Below are 24,670 nucleotides of genomic sequence, written 5' to 3' on the forward strand. Positions count from 1 at the left end.
ACACCCAGATTTCCGACATTTACATTCAAACTTAGTCGAAAACGCGAGTTTCAAAAGCCAGCAGTTCGTCTCTGCTCAATAAATTCAGCGCGAAATTCACATGAATGTTTCGCGCACGCGCACTGCAGCAGCCTCTTCGCGCACTTCGGGTAAAGATTACCAGCAGAAGACGACACACGGAGAATGAATAGGGAAGGTGGGGAGTATTAACGCCAGCCGCAGAGTCAATAAAAACTCAAAACAAAAATAGCGGCTGTAGCTTCACATCTTCCTACTGCGGAGGAAAAGGGTAAACTTTGATGTTTCAGCCACGAATTCAAAAAACGTAAACGGGCCAAAGTCACTTACCACGACGACGATGTAGACACAGGTGGCGACAACGCCGAAGCCGCAAGCTAGGGCTGCCTGCGTTCCTATGACGGCAAGCCTAGCCATCGTAACGCTGATGGTCTGAAACACTTCTTTGGAAGTCATGAACAACTGGCAGTCGACCGAGTCTATGTCAGCCGAGAATCTGTTGAGCACTCTTCCTCGAGGCGTGGTATCGAAGAAAGAAATGGGGCATCGAAGCAGGCTCCGAAGCATGGCATAATGCAGGCGCGACGACAGCCGGCGGAAGGAGAGAGCCAGCAGGCACCCACCCAGAGATCCGAACACCACTTTTATATGCACCAGTGGAGATAAAAAATAACACATTTTCAAAAGCAAATGTTACCAAGTATTCATCATATCCTAATAAAGAAAATTTGCACTTTTTCGACGGAAACATTTAGGAACAAAAGGGAAGGTGCGTATAATTAATGATAAGGAGAAATGTTTTTACGCAAAGCCTTGAGAAAGAGCCGAACTATTCAATATCGTACATTTGTTGTAATTACAGTCAAGCGATCCCCATAAATTAGACGCGGTGGCTTTTACGCCATCTATCATGCAAGTAAGACTGCGTGAAACATCGCACGGCCTCTTCATGAGGACAAGGTTAAAGAAAACATCACCTTAAACTATATTTTGCTATTCTAAGCACCCGCCCATACTTTCGGGGGGAAAAATTGGAAAATAATTTACATGTGAATCTAAGCACCCCATTCTATAAGCAACCATCGCAAGGTGATTTCAAATTGTGGAATATGGCCTAAGTTGACGTTTTGGCAAAGTCATTTATGAAGTTTTTCCTTACAAACCACTGTAACGGAACAGAAGACGACCTCCTGGGGGATACTGAAATCGGCAACCCAAGCAGCGCAAAGGTCTCAAATGACAGTGAGGGTGATTAAATATCAGGCGTAAGCAGTTGGTTCTCTGTCGGTACCTATCTTTAGATTGAATGTTGCCGAATAGAACATTCTTTTCTGAGTCTGTCTCGTCGAGGCACGGCCACGAAAGAAAATGGAGGGGACGGGTAAATATTTTTTTTCGAATTTAAGCTCTAAACACCCTCCTCAATTTGGGTATCGTGATCGTGCAAAAAAGACGGTGCTAATAATCAAGTAAATACGGAAGTAATATTCGGTATTTCCCCGGTTGGAAGGATGTCACGCACTAGTGGGTAGAGGAACTAAGTTACAATGCGGAGTATTTTCTGAGTGACTGCGTCAAGCTACGGCGAAATCTACAAGTCGTCATAGAGTTTTCTTCCACCCTGTGCACTTAAAATCAGCAATAAAATGTGAATTCAAGATCCAACGTTACGCCTCGTTATGTTCCAAGACTCATGTCCAGGTCGATGCACTTGGCGCTCCAGAAGCGAACCGGGTTTCCACTGTTAGATCAGGGAACTATGTCAAATAAAATAAAGTATCCTATGTTTAATACTTATGTGATCGGCGGCGCAGGTACTGTGCTAGCAGCGTGAACAATCATGATCAAATGGCGATTAACGTAACCTGCCGTTTCGGCACCCGAATAACTTCTCCTCCGCATTTATATTTGATAACAACGAAGCAGTGGCTATAAACTTTCAGCCACCGAACAAAGGGGAAAAAATGGCCGCGTGTCTGCTCCCTTTGTTGCAAATGTCGACGAAAGACGACAGTCGACTGCCGCCCCTGCCATGTACACGCCTCCCTTCTCTTTACCACTCACCTCTTATGCCGTTCCTCTCCCGTCTCGTTACTCCCAAAATAAAACGTTAGAGGTTTGCTCAAGTCAGTTTTAATTTACCTTGTTCTACTGCTGCACGCCGCGTGCCTTGATGCCGGCGCTGCCGTACGGCTGAGACGTGCGGTATTAGAGGCACCCTACTACTATGTTTATAGAACCACGTTGCCCTGCTCCACGTGCATTTCATGTGGAACGTGGAACCTCTCTAGTAGAACCTTTCGTTACTGTAGCCACTTGATTTTTTAAGATTCCGCCAGGAGCTATAGGGGCACGGGCAACAGTAGGCGACGATTTTCTGCAGTACATGTAGTGCTTGATTTGATATCGCAAAATACAAGCACCCACGAATTTTTAAATAAAGTAACACTGCAAATATCACTTATAAAATAATTTTTTGCCCCTTATTGCGTAATGTTTTGACCATCTTCTATAATGTTAACGAGTGTGAAGATTTCCAACGGACTTGGGCGTTTAAGTTTGGGTGTGGGTATATAAGACCATCCCGCAGATTCAGTTTCAATTTCGCCGGGTGGCTAAATCAAGTCACAGGCAGCCAGACAGGCAGACCGAGAGACATACAGACAGACCGAAAATTTCTGCGTTTAAGTAGCCCGAGAAAGCCTATCCTCTTTAAAAACCGAACAACAGAAGACAAGCCCCGTAAAATGGTGAATACCTTGAAGCTCTGATTTGCACCGGCCGTGGCGCGCCGAACGTGTCCCGAATTGTCGCCTAGTGAGAGCGCACGGAATTTGAAACCTTCAGCGCAAAAAAGAACAACTTGGGCTCAATTAGCTGTGTATTAGCTGTGGGCAGTACCTATAGGCCCCAGTGTATGGGCAGCACTAGGCATTACCACTCGCCCTCAACCGCTTTGTTTTTCTTCTCTAGTTTGTGAAAGAGTTCATAGAGAAAAAGAACACGAATGGTACGTGGACGTGGTATAGAAATGCGGTCAAGCATACATATGAACCTATGTTCACACCGGATACATAACTTCCCGCAAAGAAAAAACCAAAGCATTTAAAAGAGTATAGGAAACACACAGCGTACACTATGCATACTACGTGTATACAAGCCACTGCTCCCATAATTCGATATAAGGGAATGTAACTCTGAGTTTTCTAAAGAAGTTTTGCGGTCCGTTTCTGAACAGTTGTAAAAAACCGTTCCAGGTAAGATAGGTAGAGTAATATGCTGTGTAAAAAAACTGCCCCTACCGCCATATTTACACGTGTTCTACCCAAGCGGAGGATGGTTTGCGTGAGCAAATCTCCTCGTAAGATTGCTGGACCATCTGGTGTCAATAAAAGTGGCCGAGGCCCCCCTACCAGCGTACTGGCAGGGCGTGTAACCCCGCAGACTATCCGCCGAGAAAACTGAACGCGTCTAACAAAACGCAAATATCAATGTGAAAGCCTTAGATCTTTTCCCGCTATGCGCGTTGTGAGGTGCAGAAAATTGGGACGTACATAAAATACCAGAGGGAGACGGGTAGCCCGTATGGGGAAGGAAAATAGCAGTAACGGAGGAGGGTCGAAAAAAAAGATTTTGAGAAAGGGCGATGAAGCGCGAACCAGAAAAAAAAAACCGCAGAGCTTCAGGCGAGTTGGCCAGTGGGTATTGGCAATACGCTCCGCCTTTAGAGGTGGAGACACCGACAATGGCGAGCAGTACACTCCTAGCGATGGTGACCGAGAGGAACGAGCTTCGAAGGGGGCTAGTCAAGTGGTGACGAGGGTGTCCGCAAAGTTTAAAATAAATTTCTCCAGCAGATGAACAAATGGTTCGACACGGTTTTCGCCTTCATACCCTTACAGAGTTAGAAGCAACCCTACATTTTTTTTCTCGACTACGCTCTACTTCCTTTTCGATAAATTCGGTGAGTGAAACTTGGTTTTATGGTAGTTTTGACAGGGCACACAAATATGGGGTCATTCACCCACTTTCATGGCCGTTTCGCGGTACGTGGCGACGTTCTCAACGGCTTCGGAAGCGGCAGATTGACCCCATATATGTTGAAGCCGCGACAACTCGTCGTGTGAGATAGCCATTGAGATAAAGCTCCCTGTGATTATGGAAATGCCTGTGCAGCCAAACGTCATGTATATGCTTGCTAGGAAGTAGTTGCTCTGGGGCACAAGTTACGTGTTTCAGCTGTTTTCTGCGACGATACTCCACCGTAGACGCTCATCTTAGAAAGCGAAAGCATTTCCACTTTTTTAACAACTAAGTCGAACTAGGTCTCACTTATTACGCAAAGCGCAGCACAGCTGCACAGCCGTCTTAGAGGTGAAACATGAAAAAGTTTTCACAAAATTCAAATTATAACGCAAATAGAAAAGCTTGATCTGAATGTTAGGCTACATGGCAATGCATTTTTGGTCTTAGGCAGGACATTAAGCACCACGTACGACAATTTGCTGTTCATCGTACGCATAACACTATTCGCCTACCAGATGGAGCCGTAATTTTTTTGACGGCCTACATATCATCACGCGCACATCTTGGTTTTGAAGTATCAGTTCCAATTCGTAACACACACTGTAGATTTTTCTTCGTTGGTTAAAATTAAAGTGATTGCGAAAAATTACATCGCTGCTTCCATTCCCTTCCTCTGTGAAGCCACTAGCGTCTGTAATTAGTCGAGCTAAATTTTGCGATAACCGGCACTCTACTGCATCCTAACAGTCCTCCTATTTCCCTGCATGGCCACAGTAAATTTGTACTTTGCGCAAGAAAGCAAAAATATGCATTTACGATGGCAGTGGGCCCTAGACGCTGAACGCAAGCTGGAAAGGAATGTTGCCTTCTTCTACACTGGATAGAATTCCAACCTGTATCCGCAATAATTCAGCTGTGTCTTTTACTACTCCAGTAAGCAAGCGCTATGGATACGATACATTTGACTCATGTAAAAAATGACCGTTTTTGCAGGTTAAGATGCTGCCTTCAAAAGCGTCTTCATTCAGATGTGGTTGTACAAAAAAATTGCCATGCAACTGCACCTAACACTATCACCATTATTTTTATTTCCCTACTAACGTCGTAGGTGGCGTTGCATTTTAGTGCCATGTTTAGTGTGTTACGCCCTCGTAAATTATGTATCACACATTCTTCGCCCTTGTCAGGTGAAGGCAGGTGCATAGAATTACCCTAACAGTATAAAAATGACTACCTACATATGCAAACACTGAGTAGGCTATTTCTGTTTGTACAACAAAGCATAAACATATTTCCTCTAGCATTCTGCTTTGGTCAGTGATATTTAAAGATAAAAAAAGAGTATCCGTGTTCCACGTTCTGTGGTAATCAATAGGTTCTCCTCTGAAGTTTTGTTTCTACGATAAACGGACCCTCCAGCTCGTTACATATACACGGTTCGCCAAGTAACTTGGCCAATCTTTCCGGCTTTGTTGTGACATTTGGCATAATCTAATGTCGCCAAAAGTATTTTTGAACCTACTAAGCAAGTTCCGTGTTCCCATGTGTGCCGTCAATGTTCCGGCTGTGATTTTGATCGAAACACAGAAGTGCACTTACGGTCACACAAGCAAAGTATGGCTAGTACTGTCACCCAGGTAGAGTTAGAGCGGCCTCCGTTGTCCATAGTCGAGCTCGCATCAATCCACATTTTAATCCAGCAAAGAAAGACAGCGACAGCCACAGCCCTGGCGACCGAGCACAGAAGTGCCAAAGGGAGACATGCACCGGACATCGTGGCGAAAGACCGCAGGAGGTCAAGCGTACCCTGCAGGACGAACCGCATAAAAAATTTATGGAGACTGGAAGTAGGCTTGAAATAACAGTGCGGTTTGAAATAACAGAGAGCTCATTACAGTCAAACCCGGTTATAACCAACAGCCTGATTCAACGTGATTTGTTCGCTATGCGAAGTAATTCGATATAACTAAACTCGTTTATAACGAGCTTCCCTATCAAATTTGTGTTACAAAATATGAACAGTTGATTGAAAACGCGATAACGAAGGAAAGACCATGCAACCCACTATGACTACGGATCTACTCCAAAAGAAATTGATTGCAGGGAAGGGCGCCATTATTTGCAGCGAGCAGTGATTTTCGCATAGGCATTTCATTTAGGACCATGAATGAGAATCGCATTGTCGACACGTGACTTCATTTCGACAAACGCCAGTCCACTTTTATTTCAGCGCAGCGTCTCCGCAGCACATCCGTAGCGGGAAGAGATTTTAGCCACCTTGGGCGAAGGCGATCGGCACCCGGCGACGGTTCTTCAGTGGGACGGGACCAGAGGCCCGTCTCTCAGCAACAATTTCAGATTACTGCGGGGTCGGTGGCTGAGCAACGTCGTCGTCGACGGTCAACAAGTCCTCAAAGGCAACGTATTCTGGGAGGGCGCCCGGGGTATCGCCGAGTTCTTCATTATGCGTGGCAATATCGCTGTCGTCTTCCTCTGCACTCGCAGTTTGACTGGGCACGGCGAAGCCGCTGGGAGCGTGCCGACAACCAAGAAATACTTCTTCACTGCCCCGGCTTTCCTGCTAGCCATCGCAACAAGCACGTGTCAAGCGTTTCCTGTGGATGATGCAAGATACGACAGCGTATTTGCCAGAACGGGTCGCTAACGATTCTATATCTGGATGAACCACGTAACCTATTGTCGGTCGGCACAACACCACTGAAGGCTACAAGGAACCACCCACAGCACTTCTTCTCCAGTGGGCATGGCGAATGGGCAGGAAGCAGATAACCAACAAATTATTGTTCACTGCCAGGGTTAGTTCAAGCTATTCTACCGTTCGCAGTGATGATCGGTCACTCCTTGTTCTGCCGTGACCACGGACATGTGTTTTGATTGCATGCGATTATTTTTGTGCATGTAAGCTTATCGGCCGCGGTGACGTAAAATCCTGCCGAACAGTCGAAGAAATGTTCCAAGAAATAGTGAAGGGTGAGTCATCAATTTTAACCGAGCTCGTTAATATCCAAAGTAGGTTGACCGCCACCAAAAATACTGTTACTTTGTTAAATAGCCGTCGGGTTCTACTGCATAGGGTATTACTTGATTTGCGCGAAAAATTACCGCAAAACCAGCATTAGCGTAACAAAATATGTGACCTTAAAAAGCGCGGTCGACGGTGGAAGCTTGTTGTCTATGGTTTTGAGGACCAGGCTGAGAAAAGTGACGAAGTGCTGCCAGAGCAAGTAATTGGTAGAGTGTTAATAAAACTAATCAACAAACTTGGGGATTCTGTTGCAACAATTCTCCGACTCGGGAAACGTGTTGGTAATAGGTCAGTCGTCGTTTATTTCCAGGATTTTCGAGAGAAAGGCGCTATCCTGCGTAGCATCGGCAAACTCAAATGCACTAATATATTCATCCAAAACGACTTCAGTTATTCCACACTAGCAAGCGCAAACTGTTGAGGTAATCTGCGAAGGTAGGCAAGGAAAATGGGAAATGCGCTTCGCTTATCTATGATAAACTGAAGGTCGACGGTGAAAATTACACCTGGGATGATACTAGGCAATAACGCATTGCTATGAGTACTCGTGTAACTCGTGCTGAACCCTTCCGGGTTCTGCGCAGGTAGCATTCGCTAACCCATTCGCGAATGCCAAGCAATGGCGAGAAGCTTCCGGTGCACCAAAACAACTGAGGTTCCTAAATTTGGATACCCGAAGCATAGCCAATGAAACTGCTGAGTTAGAAAGACTTCTCCGGAAAAATGATCCCCATATAACTCTCATAAGTGAAACATGGTTGCGCGATGGTATCAGCGACGATTCTATTGTACCTGGCTTGCACCAAATAGGTCGTCGCGGCCACTCTTCTCGTAGAGGAGGAGTTGCTGTCATGTAAAAAGGTCGTTTTCAGTCACCCTGCTTCAGCAGATTGACGATCACGAAAGTCTCTTTTTGAAAGTAACTTGCTGGGGCCATGTGTTTACACTTTGCGGAATATACATGCCACCGTTTCCCGCACCCGAGTTTTTAACGCTTCTTTTTGATTATATTACAGCAACAACACTCGGCAAGATTATTATGGCAGGCGATTTTAACATGCTATCAATATACTGAGATTGATTGTAGGTTTTAACGCGCCGACGCAACGCAGGCGATGAGGCGCGGCGTAGTGGAGGGCTCCCGATTGATTTTGACCACCTGGGGATCTTTAACGTGCGCTGAAATCATGTACACACAGGCGTTTTCGCTTCTTGCCTCCATCAGAAAAGCGGCCACCTCGCCCGGGTATCGAACCCGCGACCTCGTGCTCAGCAGCGTAACGAGCCACTGAGACACCGCGCCGGGTTGTCAATACACTGATTGATTGATTGATTGTAAGGTTTAACGCGGCGATGTGTTTTGCAACGCAGGTGTTGAGGTGCGCTGTAGTGGAAGGCTCCGGATTAATTTTGACCACCTGGGGACTTTTAACGTGCGCTGAAATCTTGTACACAGGGGCGTTTGTGCTTTTCGCCTCCATAACTAAAGCGGCCGGGAATCGAACCCACGACCTCGTGCTCAGGAGCACAGTGCCTTAGCCACTGAGCCACCACAGCGGATAATATTAAAATAATGCAGTGTTGAACAAAAATCAAATTCCCTTTCTTAAAAGAAAGATTGTTAAAACGCGAAGCTTCGTCAACTGTTTTCGAATAACGTGATTGTATAAACTTCGGCGTCGTAGTGCAAGGGACGTAGGTTCGATTCCGGCCACGAAAGGGTTTTCTTCTTGCGGCGTTTGATGCGCCTTCGCTTACCATCATAATCGTTTTTTGAAACCTATAGTGTAAAGTTTCCTCCTGTGCGTTCAGCCACGACAACGAATGCCGCCTGGGAGGCATATAGCAAGCTTCTTTTCAGCAGAAAACCACGTCATGTGGGCTTACTAAATTCGGGTCCCGCTGTTCCTCTGTGGTAAGTTTTCCAACGACCTTATCTTCATCGGGAAGGATACTTTCCGATCTGCAAGACAGGACAGCACGTTTTATGTGAAATACTCTCTAAAAACGCTATGGCCCCGTTGTGCATGTCATGCTGGCTGGTGCCTATGAATTTGGTGATACCGAAAACAAGCATTTTATGAGCATGCCATTTTAGGTCCTGGTACACTGGTATAGTTTGTCTTTTTCGCTTGGATTAGGTAGTAAGTTACTACCTAAATAAGATGTTCCGAAATCCTTACTTAAAACGCGACTTGCTTTGCAATTTTATAGTGTTAAAAAAAGTTTTATCAAATAGCCTTTTTTATTTTTAAACTTTACTTGTTGGTCACTCGGCGAAACTTTTCTTTTTTTATCTAAAGTTCTATTCGTTAGGTTGTACTTTTCTAGAAAAGGCTACGCTCTTACATGTAGCCAGATCAAACGCGGCACAAATCAATTCACCCGCGTTCGATTGCACGTCACCAGCAACAAAAATGAGTAGAGATACAGCACAAATAGAAGCACTCATTGAGTGCAAGTAGACCTGAGAACAGATTTATTAGTACTAAGGGTGCACACAGCGATTTGGATTTCAAGTGAGTATGGAGGATGTCAGTGCTAGTGATTTGAAATTAGTATCATAAACGCGAGGGAAGAAAGGTTGATTAGGAATAAGCACACCCTGAGTAACGATAAGTACCGATCATTAGCAGCGCTCGTGAGCAAATACGAGTTTGATTAACTGAATTTCAGTAACTGAGTTTCAGTAACTGCCATGACACAGTGCGAGGGGTTTATGTAAATAAAGGATTTGACTAACGTTTAAGGGCGTAGAGAGAAAATGATAAAAAATCACCGAGCTTTCTTTCCAGAAGGGTGGTTGAAGCTCGAACCTTTCTCCTTTGCAACCTGAGTCAAAGCCAAAATCCAAAATCGAAAGTACTTTGACTGTGCCGTATTGCCGCCATCGGCTTGACATCGGCTTCATAACGCGAGGGATCAAGGTTTAATCCCGAGAAGTTTTTTTTTTTCTCTACGCGCTTTATGTGCCTTTGTGGAAACCCATTGTGTGAGTTGGCTTTCCTGCAGTACGTTTTGTGCGCAATGACTTCAGCTTTGTACTTTGACTTTGGACTTCCAATACATTGGCTTTCGGCAAGAGAAAGCTTCGCGTTCCAACCATCTTTCACTTCCTCACGACCCTCACCATAGTAAAAGGACGTTGGCTTTTATGCAGTGCGTTTTAGTGATACGAACCCATCAGTGAGACATAGAAAGCATCTGATTAAAAATAATGATAGACTTTTAGCCAGTACTTTCTTATTTCTCGCCGACCAGTCGTACGCAACAACACCGTGTATAAAATGACAAAGAAGTAAAAAAAATACCCAACTTCAGTACATTACTGCAATACATCTGCCACTATTGGATTCCTGCTCTAAATGAGAGCAGTCTCTACACAGACGATCAAAACTGACTTTTTTATGCGGTTCGCAAAGTACGGAAGGTTTTATTACCCGATTTCATCGTGCTTCGTGGACGATGACTGTCGCTTGCTACCGAAAAGGAGAGTCTTCGGCACCCTTGGATCTGCGACCAGTTCGGAAAGAGATCCGAAGGGCACCACATGTTTCTTCCACACGAGGAGTAGCTGGTCGGCGTGTTCCAAGAACGCAGCTTGGTTGCAAGTCACAATGCGGGTCTGTATTTGCATAAAAATGTAAACTATGTATTGCCTCGACCAAACAACGTGGCAAAAATAATAAGCATGAAGAATGGCCAAGTTTGTGTTGGTTTACCAACTTCAAGGGCGATGTAGTGGACAAATACACGAAAAAAACACTACAAATTGATGCTAAGGACAAGGCTGGGAAGGACGACAGGACGACGCCGCATCATCCTGTCGTCCTAATTTTCGCCGTGTATTAATCAACTACGCTGCCCTTCAAGACGTTGTTTCGGATGCCTGCTTGCAGTGTTGCCAACTCGACGTTTTGCAAATCCGTGATGAAACGGCTGCAGTGGTAACAAGCGCTCAAATACTAAGGTCTAAGTAATATAACCGAAATTGAACCCAAGAAATTTTGATACTCCACTGCACTTGTTGTACAGTGACTCTACTGTAGGGTTTAAATACAAGGTATAAAAATTTGCTGCTACCTTTCTTCTGCGGAATTCCTTCCGGCAATCTTAGGTCACTTAAAATATTCTGTATCAAGCTTCCGTTTTGAAGCGATTACAGCGTTGTAGTTAAAGCATGACCTTCAGGGCAAATATTCCGGGTAAAATATCTGAGTCTATGTTATATTTCCCGAAACCTAGTGCTGAAAACTGAGAGCCGAGCGTAACTGGTTTTTAAAAAATCTTTAGCTCCCACAAAACACAGACTTCCGAATGTTTGTACATAGCTGGCATTTTGGCAGCAGGGTTTCGAAGCTGGGTGACTTGGTACACCTCCTGCCACGAAAATTCTTCTGAAGTTTGAAAGAGCAATTATACTATTGCATGGACCTTTCGTACGAATTTTAGTAGCGAGGCCAATTAGCCGGTCGGGAGGTCGGCGTCTCCTGTCCTCATCCTGGTTTCATGTAGTGAAGATACTAAAACATCGGGGTATTCGTTTTCCAACGCTTCGCGCTAGAATGTTTTACCTCTGTGCGTAAAAGCCCGTACTAAGACAACACACCGGGTCACTCGTTTTCGAATCCCTCCCGCTAGAACGCTTCGTGCGTGCTTCAAAGACACTAGGCGTATAGCTTTGCTATACAGCAAAGCTATACAGCTTTTCTGTATAGCCTCTCCGCTAATGGTTTCATCTCCGTAAGCAATAACGTCAAGGAGCCACGAATGCACTTATACACTCCATGCTTCGCCCCTCCCCAGCGGGCCATCTCCAAGTGGAGATAGCCCGCTATTTGTTCTTATTGTTTATCCCAAACAGTGAACGAGTTGAGCGTACTGTATACGGAAGCGTTGAGAGTGTAGCACGAACCACAATCCATCAGCTCGGAATGCTTATGCAACATCTAAACATCGCGTGACATCGATACTTTTCAAATGCCATGTGCTCATTAGGAATTAATTTGTAGCAATGAAATCTCCAAAAAAGCAAAAATTACAATTTATTTTTGCTATCCACACACAAAAGCACGTACCGCCACCTATTTATTTATTTTTATTTGTTTGGTTATTTATTTATTTATTTGTTTATTTATTTATTTATTTATTTTTTATTTATTTGCAAGGGATATTGGCAACACCGCGTTTTTAAATAATAATTGGGCCGTTTATTTATGTGAAGGGTCCTTGTACCCACCCAAAGAATTTCTTTTCTGAACACGTGAACGGTAATCTCGTTGCTTACATGTTGTTGCCCCCATATTTCCGCTCACAGGACCCGCTGGTCAACACAAATAGAGGTGTTTACTATCCCAGTCACACTCATAAGGTGAGACGTGCCAAGAGAAGGCTTAAATTTTGCTCCGCGTCAGTGGGTATTGAAACTCATCCCGATTCTCCCCACTGTATGGTTTAAATAGCGACAACTGGCACCCCTCAGTAATGGAGAAGCAGCCACAGTCCATAAATAATCGATAAGGAGCCCCAAACTACAACCGGAGACAGACGTCGCTTTTTCAGCGAGCTGCCAAGAAGTTGGCCTACTTTCAGTTCGTTTCTCAATATAAATTGTCCTTATCTCCCTTCAGTCTAACCTCTGATCTTCATAGACCAGCTCGCGGGAAAACGTCCAGCGTACCTTATTCCCAAGGATTCCAAGTGGGCCGATGACTTGAGCGTATACCTTAGAACCCACATGAACGTCCAACCCGCTCAGCGGGTCGTCCATAAGGTAGACATCGCTGTCGCTGTACACTGCCCGTGCCAGAGCCAGCCTCTGCTTCTGGCCACCGCTCAGTGTTTCACCCTGCACGTCAGGTAAAGCTGCGGTAACTGCTTTTTGCATTCAGGCCGCCAACATTCATTGCCTTGTTAATAGTCATCGTGTAAAAACCAGAATGTCTGAAAAACTGATCATTCAAACTTGCACCTGTATCTGCGTACTTCGCTGCAAATATCGTTGAAAGACCATAGTTTTCCTCCGCCCATGCCACTTATATACCTCCCTTCTCTTCCCGCCCATCTCTCATGCTTTTCGTTCCCATCTCGCTCCTTCCAAGATACACATGGTGTTTTGCCAAAAGTCAATTCAAATTTACCGCGTTCCTCTGCTCGCGTGGCATCAACTGGAACATATCATTACTCTTTGGCTCCTGGAAATACCGCCAAAACGTCTAGGGTAGGGAGCGAGAGCTTTTTGTTTTTGAATGGAACCATCGTTTTAGACATTTATATTTATATTTTCTATCGCAATCATCCACCAGCCATGCATTTTTAAATAAACGAACACTTATACTATCACTTTCGTGCTGATATTTGGCCTCAAACATGCCTTATGTTTTCTTTTGCTGTGTAGAGTTGACAAGAATCAAGTGTGTTTCCAGATTAAGTGGTTTTGAAAAGCTTTACCCATATAAACTTCCCGTTCAAGATTGCATTTGAGCTTTAGGTCGGGCGGCGTAATCAAGGGACAGGCTGTGATTGTTACATATAAGCAGCCAAAAACAGACTCGGCCCAGTTTCTTTTATAAGACATTACCAAGAGCGTAACACATTATTGGAGGTAAATACCCCAATACCTCTCATTACGCTTACCAACACACACACGCACATACACACACACACGCACACACCCAGAGACACACTCTTTCAGAGTACGCACCGTAGTTTTGGAAGAAGCCAATGGTGCGAAATTCCGAGCAGGGCTGAGAAGGACCATAGCCCTATGGCTTATTCCGTGGAATGACACAACAATTTTCCTCGTGCACGGCATGACAATACAACAGCTTGGAAGAAATCGGGACTAGATATTCCACTCTGGATTATGCACGCTTTTAAACAACACTCTTTCGTCGCCGTCCCGCAACCCAATGCGCTCCAAAGCAAAGCAAGGAGAGCTACTATTTATTAGTCGCATTTTGGGTTTGTCTTTGTCCTCCACTCCATGTCTTTCCTCGACTCAGCAAAATATACTGTACCGCAATGCATGTACGAGCGAAAATCACTTTCAAGGAGATCCTCTACTGGTAGCTCGAGTGGAGGAGGCATTCAGAATACGATAGAATGGGGTGCCAGGACGGCACTTCACTCATCATTCCTACCATCAGTGAGGTGTTCACGACCTGCCGAATCTTATCAGGAGGTAAATACCATGACCGCGCATTTTGATTTAGGCACAGACATACAAATTTATCGTATCTTCAGGTATAGTTTTGAACCGGTAAAAAATTGTTACATCATTACCTTTTCTCCCACTTCTGTGAGGTCACCCGCAGGAAACATCTCAAGGTCTCTTGGCAGTTCGCAGGCCTCGAGCACAGATGCGTACCGTAGCGGCTCCAACTGCCTGCCGAACAGGATGTTGTCTCGGATTGTCATGTTAAAGATGCACGGTGTTTGTGGCAGGTACGCCACCCTGCCCTGCATGAAGCGGTGTCAGGGGTGCAACTCATTTTATTCCCGTGCAAGGGTATCACAAAACGTTTCCAAAAATTGTGAACAACATGCTATACACACTAGGCGTATGTTAAAGAATTCATAAATTAGCAATAAGATGCTTATCCGCCGTGAGCACAGAAAACTTCGGTGGCCGATTAAGCGACCTAAGTAAATTCTTGTCCTATAGCTTCCTATCTAGCTTCTGGTACGTCATGCCATGCTTGACGCAGAACTTGCAAGGACAAAGCAAGTGTACCTCTTACTGCGATAAAATGCAATTTGAAAGCTCCTGTCATGACCCGCAGAAATTTGTACCCGGTAGTACAGGTACAAGGGTGAAAATGAGAATCCACCTAAAATTCCAAGCACTGAATTGAACGTGGGGTTTTGAAAACAAGTAACTTCCAAACCTTTTATGTTGAATAACTGCAGTCAATTAATGCATAGCATTGCAGCTTGGCTTGTTGCGAGACAAAGGGTGAAATAAATGTAGAGGTGATACAAAAAATCTGCACAGTGATACAAACAGGTTATTTGTACGACTCTGGTGTTAGTTTAGTTTAACGATTGGTTAGTTTACAAATCTCCACTTTATGTCTCTAATGCGACATTACCAAAAGTATTTTATTCAATACAGTTTTTTTCGGATCTTCAATTACTCGTTGTGTTATTACAAAGAAAATAGCGGACGTACTTTGGTATCAGGTCAACGTAATTAGGACATACCCAGCTAGACGCTGGAAAACAACAGAGGTGAGTGTAATATGCGAGTTGTTTTATGTGGATGGAAAGTGAAAGAACGAACCTTGTGATATCAATTCCCAAAATTCAAAAAATGGAAAGAAAAGAAGCAGCAGGATATCGCGCCACAAAGTGTCATGGCGCGTTTTGAACACTGACTGAATGGTAAAGCCGATGGCGCGAACTAAAATTTGTGTTAGGTGCTCACTTTCAAGCACCTCAACAAGAGAGAAACAAATTAGGCGGGAAAACAAGTCAGCTTCTCTTTGTGGCTCGCCTACGTCCATCACAATTTTGTTAAAGGCATTTCTCTTTTCAACGCATCTCTCCATAAACGCTGAGCTTGAATGCTGGACTCAATATTTTGCGCTTATACCAACGCTGCATACTCAGGCCGCACTGAATCATGCAGAAAACACTATACTCATTGTTTAATTCTGTTTTTTTGTAAAACAAGAAGTATAAGCCGGCAGACAGTCTAGTTGCCTACAAGGTTGTCGGTTTCAAGGACCTGGTGCCAAATACAGGTATTATGCCGACTACAGTTATTAGCCGATTTTATCCCCAGCAACAATTTCTTAATTGAACTGCTAGTGTTGTAACAGGTCCATATGTTGGGATAAGTGAACGCGTACCTTCAAAAGGGATAAATTGGCTCCACTGGCTATTTTATTGCATTACATTTTGGAGCTGAGAGAAGCTTTCTGCAATTAGTAAAGTCCATTGAAGTGAGCCATGTTTAAAAAATGGCTGGCGATTACGATGCTCCCTAATACGATTTTCCCGCAGCAGCAGTGCGCTGAGACAGCCCTCACTCGTGGGTTCTCTCGACGGCAGCAATGATGAGCCTCTGCGTCCGCGGCGCGAAGTGCGTCTCAGGAAGAGATTGCGAACTGCGTCTTAAGCGAACGCCCATCAGACACGCGCACGACCCCTCACCTTTCGCCAAGTGTCGCGCCATCGAACGCCTCGTTCGGGCGCAGCCTACTGCCCCCTCCCTTCCTCCACCGCAAACCTTCGGAGAGCGGTGGCTGACTCGCGCCACCACGGCGAACCGCCTTCCCCGAAAATTTCGTGACACCCTCCTCCTTAGCTAATGCCCTTTATAAGCGACCCCAAACCATCCACCGCCGGCGGCGTCGGCGTCCGCAGTGCTCCTCTATATTTAAAGAAGAAACAGCATCCGGCGCCAGGTTTCGATCCGAGGACTTTGCGGGCCGCAGCCCGACGCTCTACCGAATAAGCCACGGACGCGACGCTGATATTGTCAGTAACGCGCCTTATATCTTTAACGCTTTCAAACTACGTCGTCAGCGGCGTGCGTTGGCGACTCAGCGGCGTTATAGCGGCTTGATAACTGCGTGGTGTACACGTGATACTACAAACCCGATGGAAGAGATGGAAGAGAAGGCGGCGAGGCGGTGGGCTGCGGGGGCCGAGCGCAAGCGCCGGAAGCGGGCCGACAACCGTGCATTCGCACTTTCACATTCTCCCCCTCGGGGAAATGCGGGGGAATTTTCTTTTCATTACTCATGTACCCAATTATCCTACTATAAATAGCTGTATATAAACTTTCGTTTCACTTAATCAACTTCAACGCTTCGAGTTCGTCAATTCGACCGCCATCTCCAAGAACTTCAACACCATCGCCCTGCCAGCCTCCTGCCAAATCAACCGGAGCCCGGGTGATTGGGTTCCTGATCGACACCGGACTTCGGGGAAACGAACCACAACCATCTTCACTGTCAGCTTAGGCGTGAAATGTCTGTTCAGAAGCGCCGACCAACGTGAGAAGCAGCAGGTGCTACAAATGGCGCATGGGACAGGATTATCTAATCGCGCAAGCAAAACAGTTCACTCACGGCTTGCTAGAAGCCCATCAAGATTTAGCGAATTCTAAAGTCTGTGCAGGTAACCAGTTGAGGGTAATATAAAGTTCTGATTGATTGATTGATTGATTGATTGATTGATTGACTGACTGACTGACTGACTGACTGATTGATTGATTGATTGATTGATTGATTGATTGATTGATTGATTGATTGATTGATTGATTGATTGTAGGGTTTAACGCGCCGACGCAACGCAGACGATGAGGCGCGCCGTAGTGAAGGGCTGCGGATTAATTCTGACCACCTGGGGATCTTTAACGTGCGCCGAAATCTCGAATACACGGTCGTTTTTGCTTTTCGCCTGAATTGAAAGTTCTGGCTAAATTACTCCCGCATTCTGAGCATTTTTTCCTTATGGGTGGTTATGAATCGCTGGCTTGTACAGGAGGTGCTACAAATGGCATAATCGACAGAACTGTGCAGTAACGCATACAACACAGTTCACTGCATGCTACGAGTTCTTCAAGGTTAGCTAAACTCTGAAGTGTGTGTGCCGGAATCTTTCACGGGCGATTACATTTTGGCATGATCTAGAAACTTTAAACAAAGACAAAATTCGGTAACAAGTTAAGAACGGCAATAGGTCATTTACAGTATCACTCCGCCTAAGCGACGGACCCGGATGTCAGCGGGCGCGCGCGATTTGAAAGGAGATTGCAATTAATGGTTGGTATCGTCTGCCTTTTCTCACGTAGTTTTTTTGTCGTCGCTGCGGTAGTTTAAAAGCATATTAAGTCCAATAAATCACGGAAACGGCTCGTGCCATGTTCAAAATATTCCCAGTGGCGCACTACTTGCGCCGCGCGGAGTAACATCCGGTTGCGGTGGTGAGGCACGGCGGCAACTTATGTTGTCGTTCGTATACCTTGTACCGGAGGAGTATATCCTGTTTTTTTTTTGTTTTTTTTTCCGGCTTATGGCGACAGAAGGTCAGCTTACGTGTTTGGTTTCGTTATCTCTGTCTCGTTACCTCCCTCTTGCATAGACATCGACAATCTCCCTCGATTTTTGCCTTTTGTGTCTCGCCAGAGACGTGAGGCTTCGAGACAGAGAGAGATCCACCTCCATAAGCGGGCCAGTTGTGACGTCCCGCGCTCTTTCAAAAGCGTTATTTTCAGTAGCGCCCGGTTGTCCCCAGTGTGCCTGGAGCCACGCAATGCAGGTATGCGATATATCCTGTCTTGCGACATAACGCACGTCTGTATACAGGTGCTTTGTGCTCCGTGCGATAAAAAACGGTGTACGCATACGGTATCTGTGAGCAACTGTGCTGTCTTTTTCATCATTCGCTTTTTAAACTCCTCGGTCCAGCCATCGTTCATTCGGTTACGCCGACAACGCGGCTCAGCCCAGAGACGGCCGCCAAAGGGCTGCCCCCGAAAAAAATCTGTCAAGAAGGAAGCGTGTAAAAGCATTTAAGAAAAATGACGCTCACTGGCACGAATGGGCGAATCGAACGACGCGGTGTTTCCAATGTGTGTATTTATTTTTGACCGTTACCCTGCCGTTTTCATCGTTACCCTGCTATGTGTATTCTTACAAATAGGCACATTTTTTTAAGAATACCCATGGAGCATTCCGATAAGGTTGCACTGTTTGTCTACCAAAGCAGATGGCAAATTGAAAACTGGGTGCCAGCAGGAAAACACAGGCACTTCTCGCTTCCAGGGCAGTACAAGACGACGTGTGCGTCTACGTGTTCATAATAAAAAAGCACGACAAAACCAATAACGGAGCATGGCTTGTTGAAGGTTTAAATCTCTAGTACAACCATTTCGTTGAAATAATTAACTCGTGTAAAATTGTTAAATACGCGAAATGCGGGAAACACTGCAATAGATTTAGGCGATATCCGTTCCCCAATGCTTCCGCCGGGCTGTATGACGGTGCTCATACATGGATTTGTTCAACGTTTTCTCGTGCAGTGCAGCAATGCATCAACGTTGTTTCAATAGATTGAAGGGACAAACAGAATTAGGGCAGTTATTTTACCTGCGCTGCGATTCCCAGCAGAAACGAATGAGTCACGAATTTTAAAGACGGTAGTGAAAACTTTGGTGTCTCCGTTTCTCGGTTTGCCTACCACACAACTCAGTCGCCAGGCCAAATTCAACGAATATTTGGCCACGCCTTAAGTAGGCAGAATAGTTCCAAACTATTAAAATGCAGGCATGTGTCACATCTGGCGAGAGTATTTAGCGCAAAGAAAACCGCAGATACGTTTGGGAGACAGCTGCGGTTTTGTCAATTTACTTTCGGTCTATAACTGCGGGATAATGCTGCTTCATCAGAGGATGAGTCGGGGCATGCATTCACGAACTATAAATTGTTCCCCGTTTACAGTCATTACTGCCGACAGGCTTGTTCGCGTCGCTGGTATTTTCACAGCAGTATTACGTTCTCTCAAAGAATGACGAAAAACATTTTTGTGTTATCATAGATTCAAGAGCACTCCTATATAACCGTTTCACAAAAACGAAGCATGCTTGGCTTAGTGTGCGATTTCACATTTTAGTTTATCTTACACCAACGTGCAGTGCTCCTCCACGGCATTGCAGCTCTCCAAGCATCCCGGTAAGAAGAGCTGATTTGCCACTTCCAACCGTTCCGACAACCCCCACAAAGGCCCCTGGGGGGATATCGACGTCGACGTTCAAAAGGGCGAGCTTCTCATCTTTGTTGACAGCATCTTGTTCGGTGTCTTGTTCACTCCAATGAAGTGAGCAGTTTTTGACAATGACGTGACCTTCAAAAAAAATTGATGACGTAGACAAAAAATCAGGAGATAGAGGACGTGTCAGTGCTATGGCTTGGGAAGTGGCTTGTTTGAAGCCCGTATATGGAGTGCATATAATCAGTTGAGTTGAACAAACCGGTCAGACACTTGATATTACTACTATCGTAGGAATTTACGTTTAAAAAATTTACCTTGATGATATTAATCTTATCTCGCATTAAAGATTTAAAGTTTCGTATGTCACGCTACAAACGACCAGTAGAATGGCTGGTCATTCAGTACACCTTTTCTAATATTGAAATAAATTGCAGGCGACCGTATGAAGAACTGCATGCCCACATACCTTTTTTCAGTCGAATGTCCTTCCGTCCATGGTGTTTTGCCATCTCTTCCTCAGCAGTAAGAGTAGCTGTCATTCTTCTCAAGCCTTCCAACGCCTACAAAAAACAGTCACGCCTAACTTATGCGCCTGTATCATACATTAACTGGCACCCACTCACATTATTATTGATGATGCTGTTGCTTTTATGCTGGACTTGTGGCATCGATAAATCGACATGTATTACCAAACAATTCCTTTCAAGATACGATATCCGGAGTAAAACTGTAGTGCAGTGATTTGCAACCTATTTTTTTCTCCGGAATGGTTATGCCTAATAATGCTGATCGAGAAGATCAACGATTGACCGGAAGACTTCACATATACGTACCATGCTGTTGTAACGAAGGACTGCGGCTAGATTCATGATGACAACATCTATGATGGATAGCATATAAAGAGCAGAGAATGTGGCCGCAGCTGTCAAGGTCAGGGAGTTATTCAGAGAAGCGAACGTTCCGAAAATTATTATGGTCATCTGCAAAACAAAACCGTAAACGGCCATTAGTCGTATTTTGTATCAAGTCAAATATGTGGACTTCCGAAGCCCGCAAATGGAGTAACGACGATGTCTTCAGTTTTAGTTTATGGGGTTGTGTGCGCATAAGCCCTGGACAGACTTTCCGTTGTTTTAAATACAGCGAGGGCCATGTATCTTCTGAACATAAAAATACATGCCGTACTAAGGGTGGCGCCCACGTTTTGGGGCTCATTTCGTTGCCTGCAAGCGCGGTATTTTCTGTGCTGCTCATTGTGCCTGCCATCAAGGAATAATTGCCTAAAAAATCGAAACAAAAAGTCAGTAAAAAATTATGTATCTTCCACGTGCACTGGAGCTCATCGTATGTATCTTCCAGGCGCACTGGAACTCATCGGCGTGCAATTCGAGTGAACTTCTTTTTACAAAACTGCTCTGTTTAGTTTTGTGAGGTTATATATTTTTTTTGTTTTTGCCTTTCGCATAATTTTTTCTACTGGACGGAGTTCGAGATTTTTGCGATTGTATAATGTATTGTAGTTCACTTTTTGCTAAAAGTAAATACATAAATGCTTCACACTTTCCGCCGACGAAGAGGCCAGTTCAGATTCTTTTGCTTGTTCTAGAATACTATCCCATGTTTATTTCTCTTTAGGCGCACTTTCTCTGAATTGTTTTACAGAAAGCGCTCAAGTACAAAATAAAAAAGAACAATGCTCATTTGTGGAGTACATAAGCAGATGACAGGCCACTCGAGACATATACACATTCTCTTGATATTCCGGGCCGGTCTTGCGAGAACATGCCACATGCATGGGAAATAAGCGCATAAAACTCGCCCTCATCAGCCCGTAAATAGGCAACGGTACAATCATCTGACAATACTGAACAGTAAAGAATTTATTTGGGGGCCTTTTGACCCTGTGGACAAAGTATGCCTCAGGCGAACGTGATGCAGTAGCCTTAGTAACCATACGGCTAATTGCTAACGCAGCGTCTACAGAATATCTGAATTATATCTATTTAACAACGTGATCAAACGCGGCCGCTCAAGCAGAGAGTGAGCGCTTTCTACTCGAACTGATTTGTTACCATCTTGATAACAGCGATACGCCCTCACGTGCTGATGCTCTTATCAACACCATTGTTAGATATTTGGAAAAAATATTCGCACCGTTTCGTCCATCTCCAGGTTCTAAGCGGAGGACCCAATGGCAGGAGATATTTTGATTCAACTAAAGAAATTTCTGTGCCCTTCCAATCATTGTAGAAGTACGACCAGGGGAGCTGGGCACAGTCCAAGAATTGCACGACCCAAGCACGTTGTTTATAATTTGTGACCGGGCATACTTCTAAGTCAGTTCACTGAGTGAAACTTAGACAGAATATAGTTGTTCTACAGGATAAACATGGAGCTGCCCATTTCCCTCCCGGAGAGGGGCATGTATTGACAGCAGACTGAAATTCCACCATATCTATAAATTTAATGGGAAATACGTAACAAACGAAAGTAGCTGAAACGGCGTAATTTTGGAGTCGTCGTTTCTTCTAATTGTCTCTTAGTTTGTTGCGGCCATTACTTGTAACCGTACTTCCTCCGTAGGCGGCCATGTCTTCACACCAGACGGATATTCTTCAACATTTAACAGCTTCACTGGGAACTGTTTGTGACAGGTAAACGAAATTTGGCGTCGTCTTACAGTCATCGAACCAACCAATTTCTTTATGACATTTTCGGATACTTACACAAGATTGAGAGCTACAGAGCATTCACCAGAAAGTTGCGTTTGCCAAAAGATTAAACAATCTACGCGATTTTTTCTACACGCCCTGCAGACGCACACCCTTTTCGTCAGAACCTAGCGTGTATCAGTTGCACTGCACGAGGCTAAAAACTGACCCGCCGCGGTGGCTCAGTGGCTAAGGCGTTGCGGTGCTGAGCACGAGGTCGCGGGTTCGATTCCCAGCCGCGGCGGCCGCTTTTCTGATGGAGGCGAAACGCAAAAACGCCCGTGTGTTCGAGATTTCGGCGCTCGTTAAAGATCCCCAGGTGGTCGAAATTAATCCGGAGCCCTCCACTACGGCGCGCCTCATCGCCTGCGTTGCGTCGGCGCGTTAAACCCTACAATCAATCAATCAGGCCAAAAACTGCGTAATAGTCTCGGGATAACGTGCAAGAACAAAAATTCTGCAAGGAATTCAGCGAATTGTCAACTAATGCGTATAATTCTGATGACGCTTGTCTTGAGTGTGAATTCTTTATAGCCACGTTTTTGGTTTTTCTAAATCCTGTACGACCAATTATCTCACTGTACATATTATAACGATTACAGGTGGAACTTTTGCAAAATCTGCCTTATTGTGGAAAGGCGGGGGCGTTACACGGTTGGTGTTTTCCGTAATTGTTTTATATTTATTTTTATTTTTTAGTGTTTCAAGATTTAGTTCGACCATTATTCTCCAATTTCGCTAATATAACAATAACATGTGGAGCTTCCGCAAAATCTATATAATTGTGGAAATGCAATGGGTCGTAAAGTTTGGGGTTATAGGTTTTGTTTTCTATTTTTGTAATTTTTACTTTTTCAAAATTTTGTTAGACCAATTAATTTTATTTACACTATTATAACGATTACATGTATTAGAAAAAAGAAAAAAAAAACGCCACACTCGCGAGTACAATCCAGCACGGCGTCCGGCCAGTCGGGAAAAAACTATATAGGCCTCGCAATCAACATCGGGTGAACCCTACGTTCCTAGCCCGAAAAAAGAACCCTCGCAAACTTCTACCCAACTGTCGTAGAAAAAACGCTCTCACAATATTTCCTCAGAGAGGTTGCGTTATGCAGACACGCGTTCCACAATCACTCCAGCAATAGATGCAGCCTCCGCGTTCTCAGTTCTGGATCGCTGACGATGTCTCGCACAAAAACAGGCCATCACGATTTCCTGATGTGCAGATCACGACTCGTAAAGACACACACTAAACAAACGCAGTTAATGCGCCTACTTAGTGCACTGCAGCACAATCGTAACACAAATCCGATACAGCGCTTAAGTTCTCGGCAAGCTTGTTGACACTGAACGACGCGACGGCGACCGGCTAGCGGGCACGGCCATATTGGAAGTAGTTCTTCCAAACGTACGTCGCTGACGTCATGCAAATGGCGAGACGTCATTGGAAGCGGACGAACACAAAATGTCTTTCATGTCGGAAATGGTACAGACTTAAGCTGTTTGCGACTACAGCACGTATACTGATGCGCCCCATGCATCAAAACCCCGTCAGGCAGCGCTGAGTAAGCCCGGTCTCACAGTGCAAGTGCTTACCAACGAGCTTGATGAATTTTGCAGCGAGTCGACGAAGCCGTCGAACCCGTTTACAAGGAATATGAAGAAGCCCTCCCTGTCTCGAAAAACTGTCACCGCTTGTGCCACAGCGTCTTCCCAGGCGTAGAACTTCACCAGTCGAACACAAGACACGGTGTCCGCCAACTTCCTCACTCGTTCGTCTCGGTATTTCATGATGCGCTTCTGCTTGTGCGAAGAAAAAAAGAAGCGCACAGGTACTCAAAGCCGACAATCAAATTTCCAAAAGGATTCAGCCTCCAGTATCAGTGGCATAACCAGCTAGACTTGTTGCTAGCTGCCTGAAACATTGGATGCACCGACCTCCTCTCACTCCGTTTCGGATGGAGCCCACGTAATATAGACGTTTGTGTTTTGAATACGACATATAAGTTGTAAATGTAAAACCACAACTCATTTTGCTATCTTGTTTTGTGGTTCATGATTTGCTTGTTCCTTTCTTTATTGTTACTGAACCACACGAACCTTGTTTTTTGTATTCAAGTATCGCTTGAATGTGAGAAGG

The 24,670-nt window shown here is 44.9% G+C and overlaps 2 protein-coding genes across 2 annotated transcripts in view; both read right to left on the minus strand.

Annotated features, from left to right (window-relative positions):
- The window catches only part of LOC144139325 (ATP-binding cassette sub-family C member 5-like), a 25,146-nt gene extending 16,098 nt beyond the window's left edge, over window positions 1-9,048 (minus strand). The window contains exons 1-3 of the mRNA XM_077671707.1: window positions 8,978-9,048; window positions 5,644-5,851; window positions 349-659 (exon numbers count right to left, since the gene is read on the minus strand). Coding sequence (XP_077527833.1) covers window positions 349-659; window positions 5,644-5,818 — 486 coding nt within the window. The 5' untranslated portion in view covers window positions 5,819-5,851; window positions 8,978-9,048. The remainder of the gene's footprint in view (window positions 1-348; window positions 660-5,643; window positions 5,852-8,977) is intronic.
- Window positions 6,404-24,324, minus strand: LOC144139820 (multidrug resistance protein mrp-7-like). Its single transcript, XM_077672073.1, has 7 exons — window positions 24,127-24,324; window positions 20,650-20,796; window positions 20,283-20,376; window positions 19,728-19,948; window positions 14,375-14,551; window positions 12,771-12,938; window positions 6,404-6,622 (listed from the first exon to the last, which is right to left on the minus strand). The coding sequence occupies exons 1-7, from the start codon at window positions 24,319-24,321 to the stop codon at window positions 6,404-6,406; spliced, it is 1,221 nt and encodes a 406-aa protein (XP_077528199.1). The 5' UTR covers window positions 24,322-24,324.
- Window positions 24,325-24,670: the final 346 nt, after the last annotated feature.

This window comes from Haemaphysalis longicornis, unplaced genomic scaffold (assembly GCF_048455015.1).
Source record: "Haemaphysalis longicornis isolate Haplotype H1 unplaced genomic scaffold, Haemaphysalis longicornis Haplotype H1 scaffold_5, whole genome shotgun sequence".
In the NCBI taxonomy this organism is placed as follows: Eukaryota; Metazoa; Arthropoda; class Arachnida; order Ixodida; family Ixodidae; genus Haemaphysalis; species Haemaphysalis longicornis.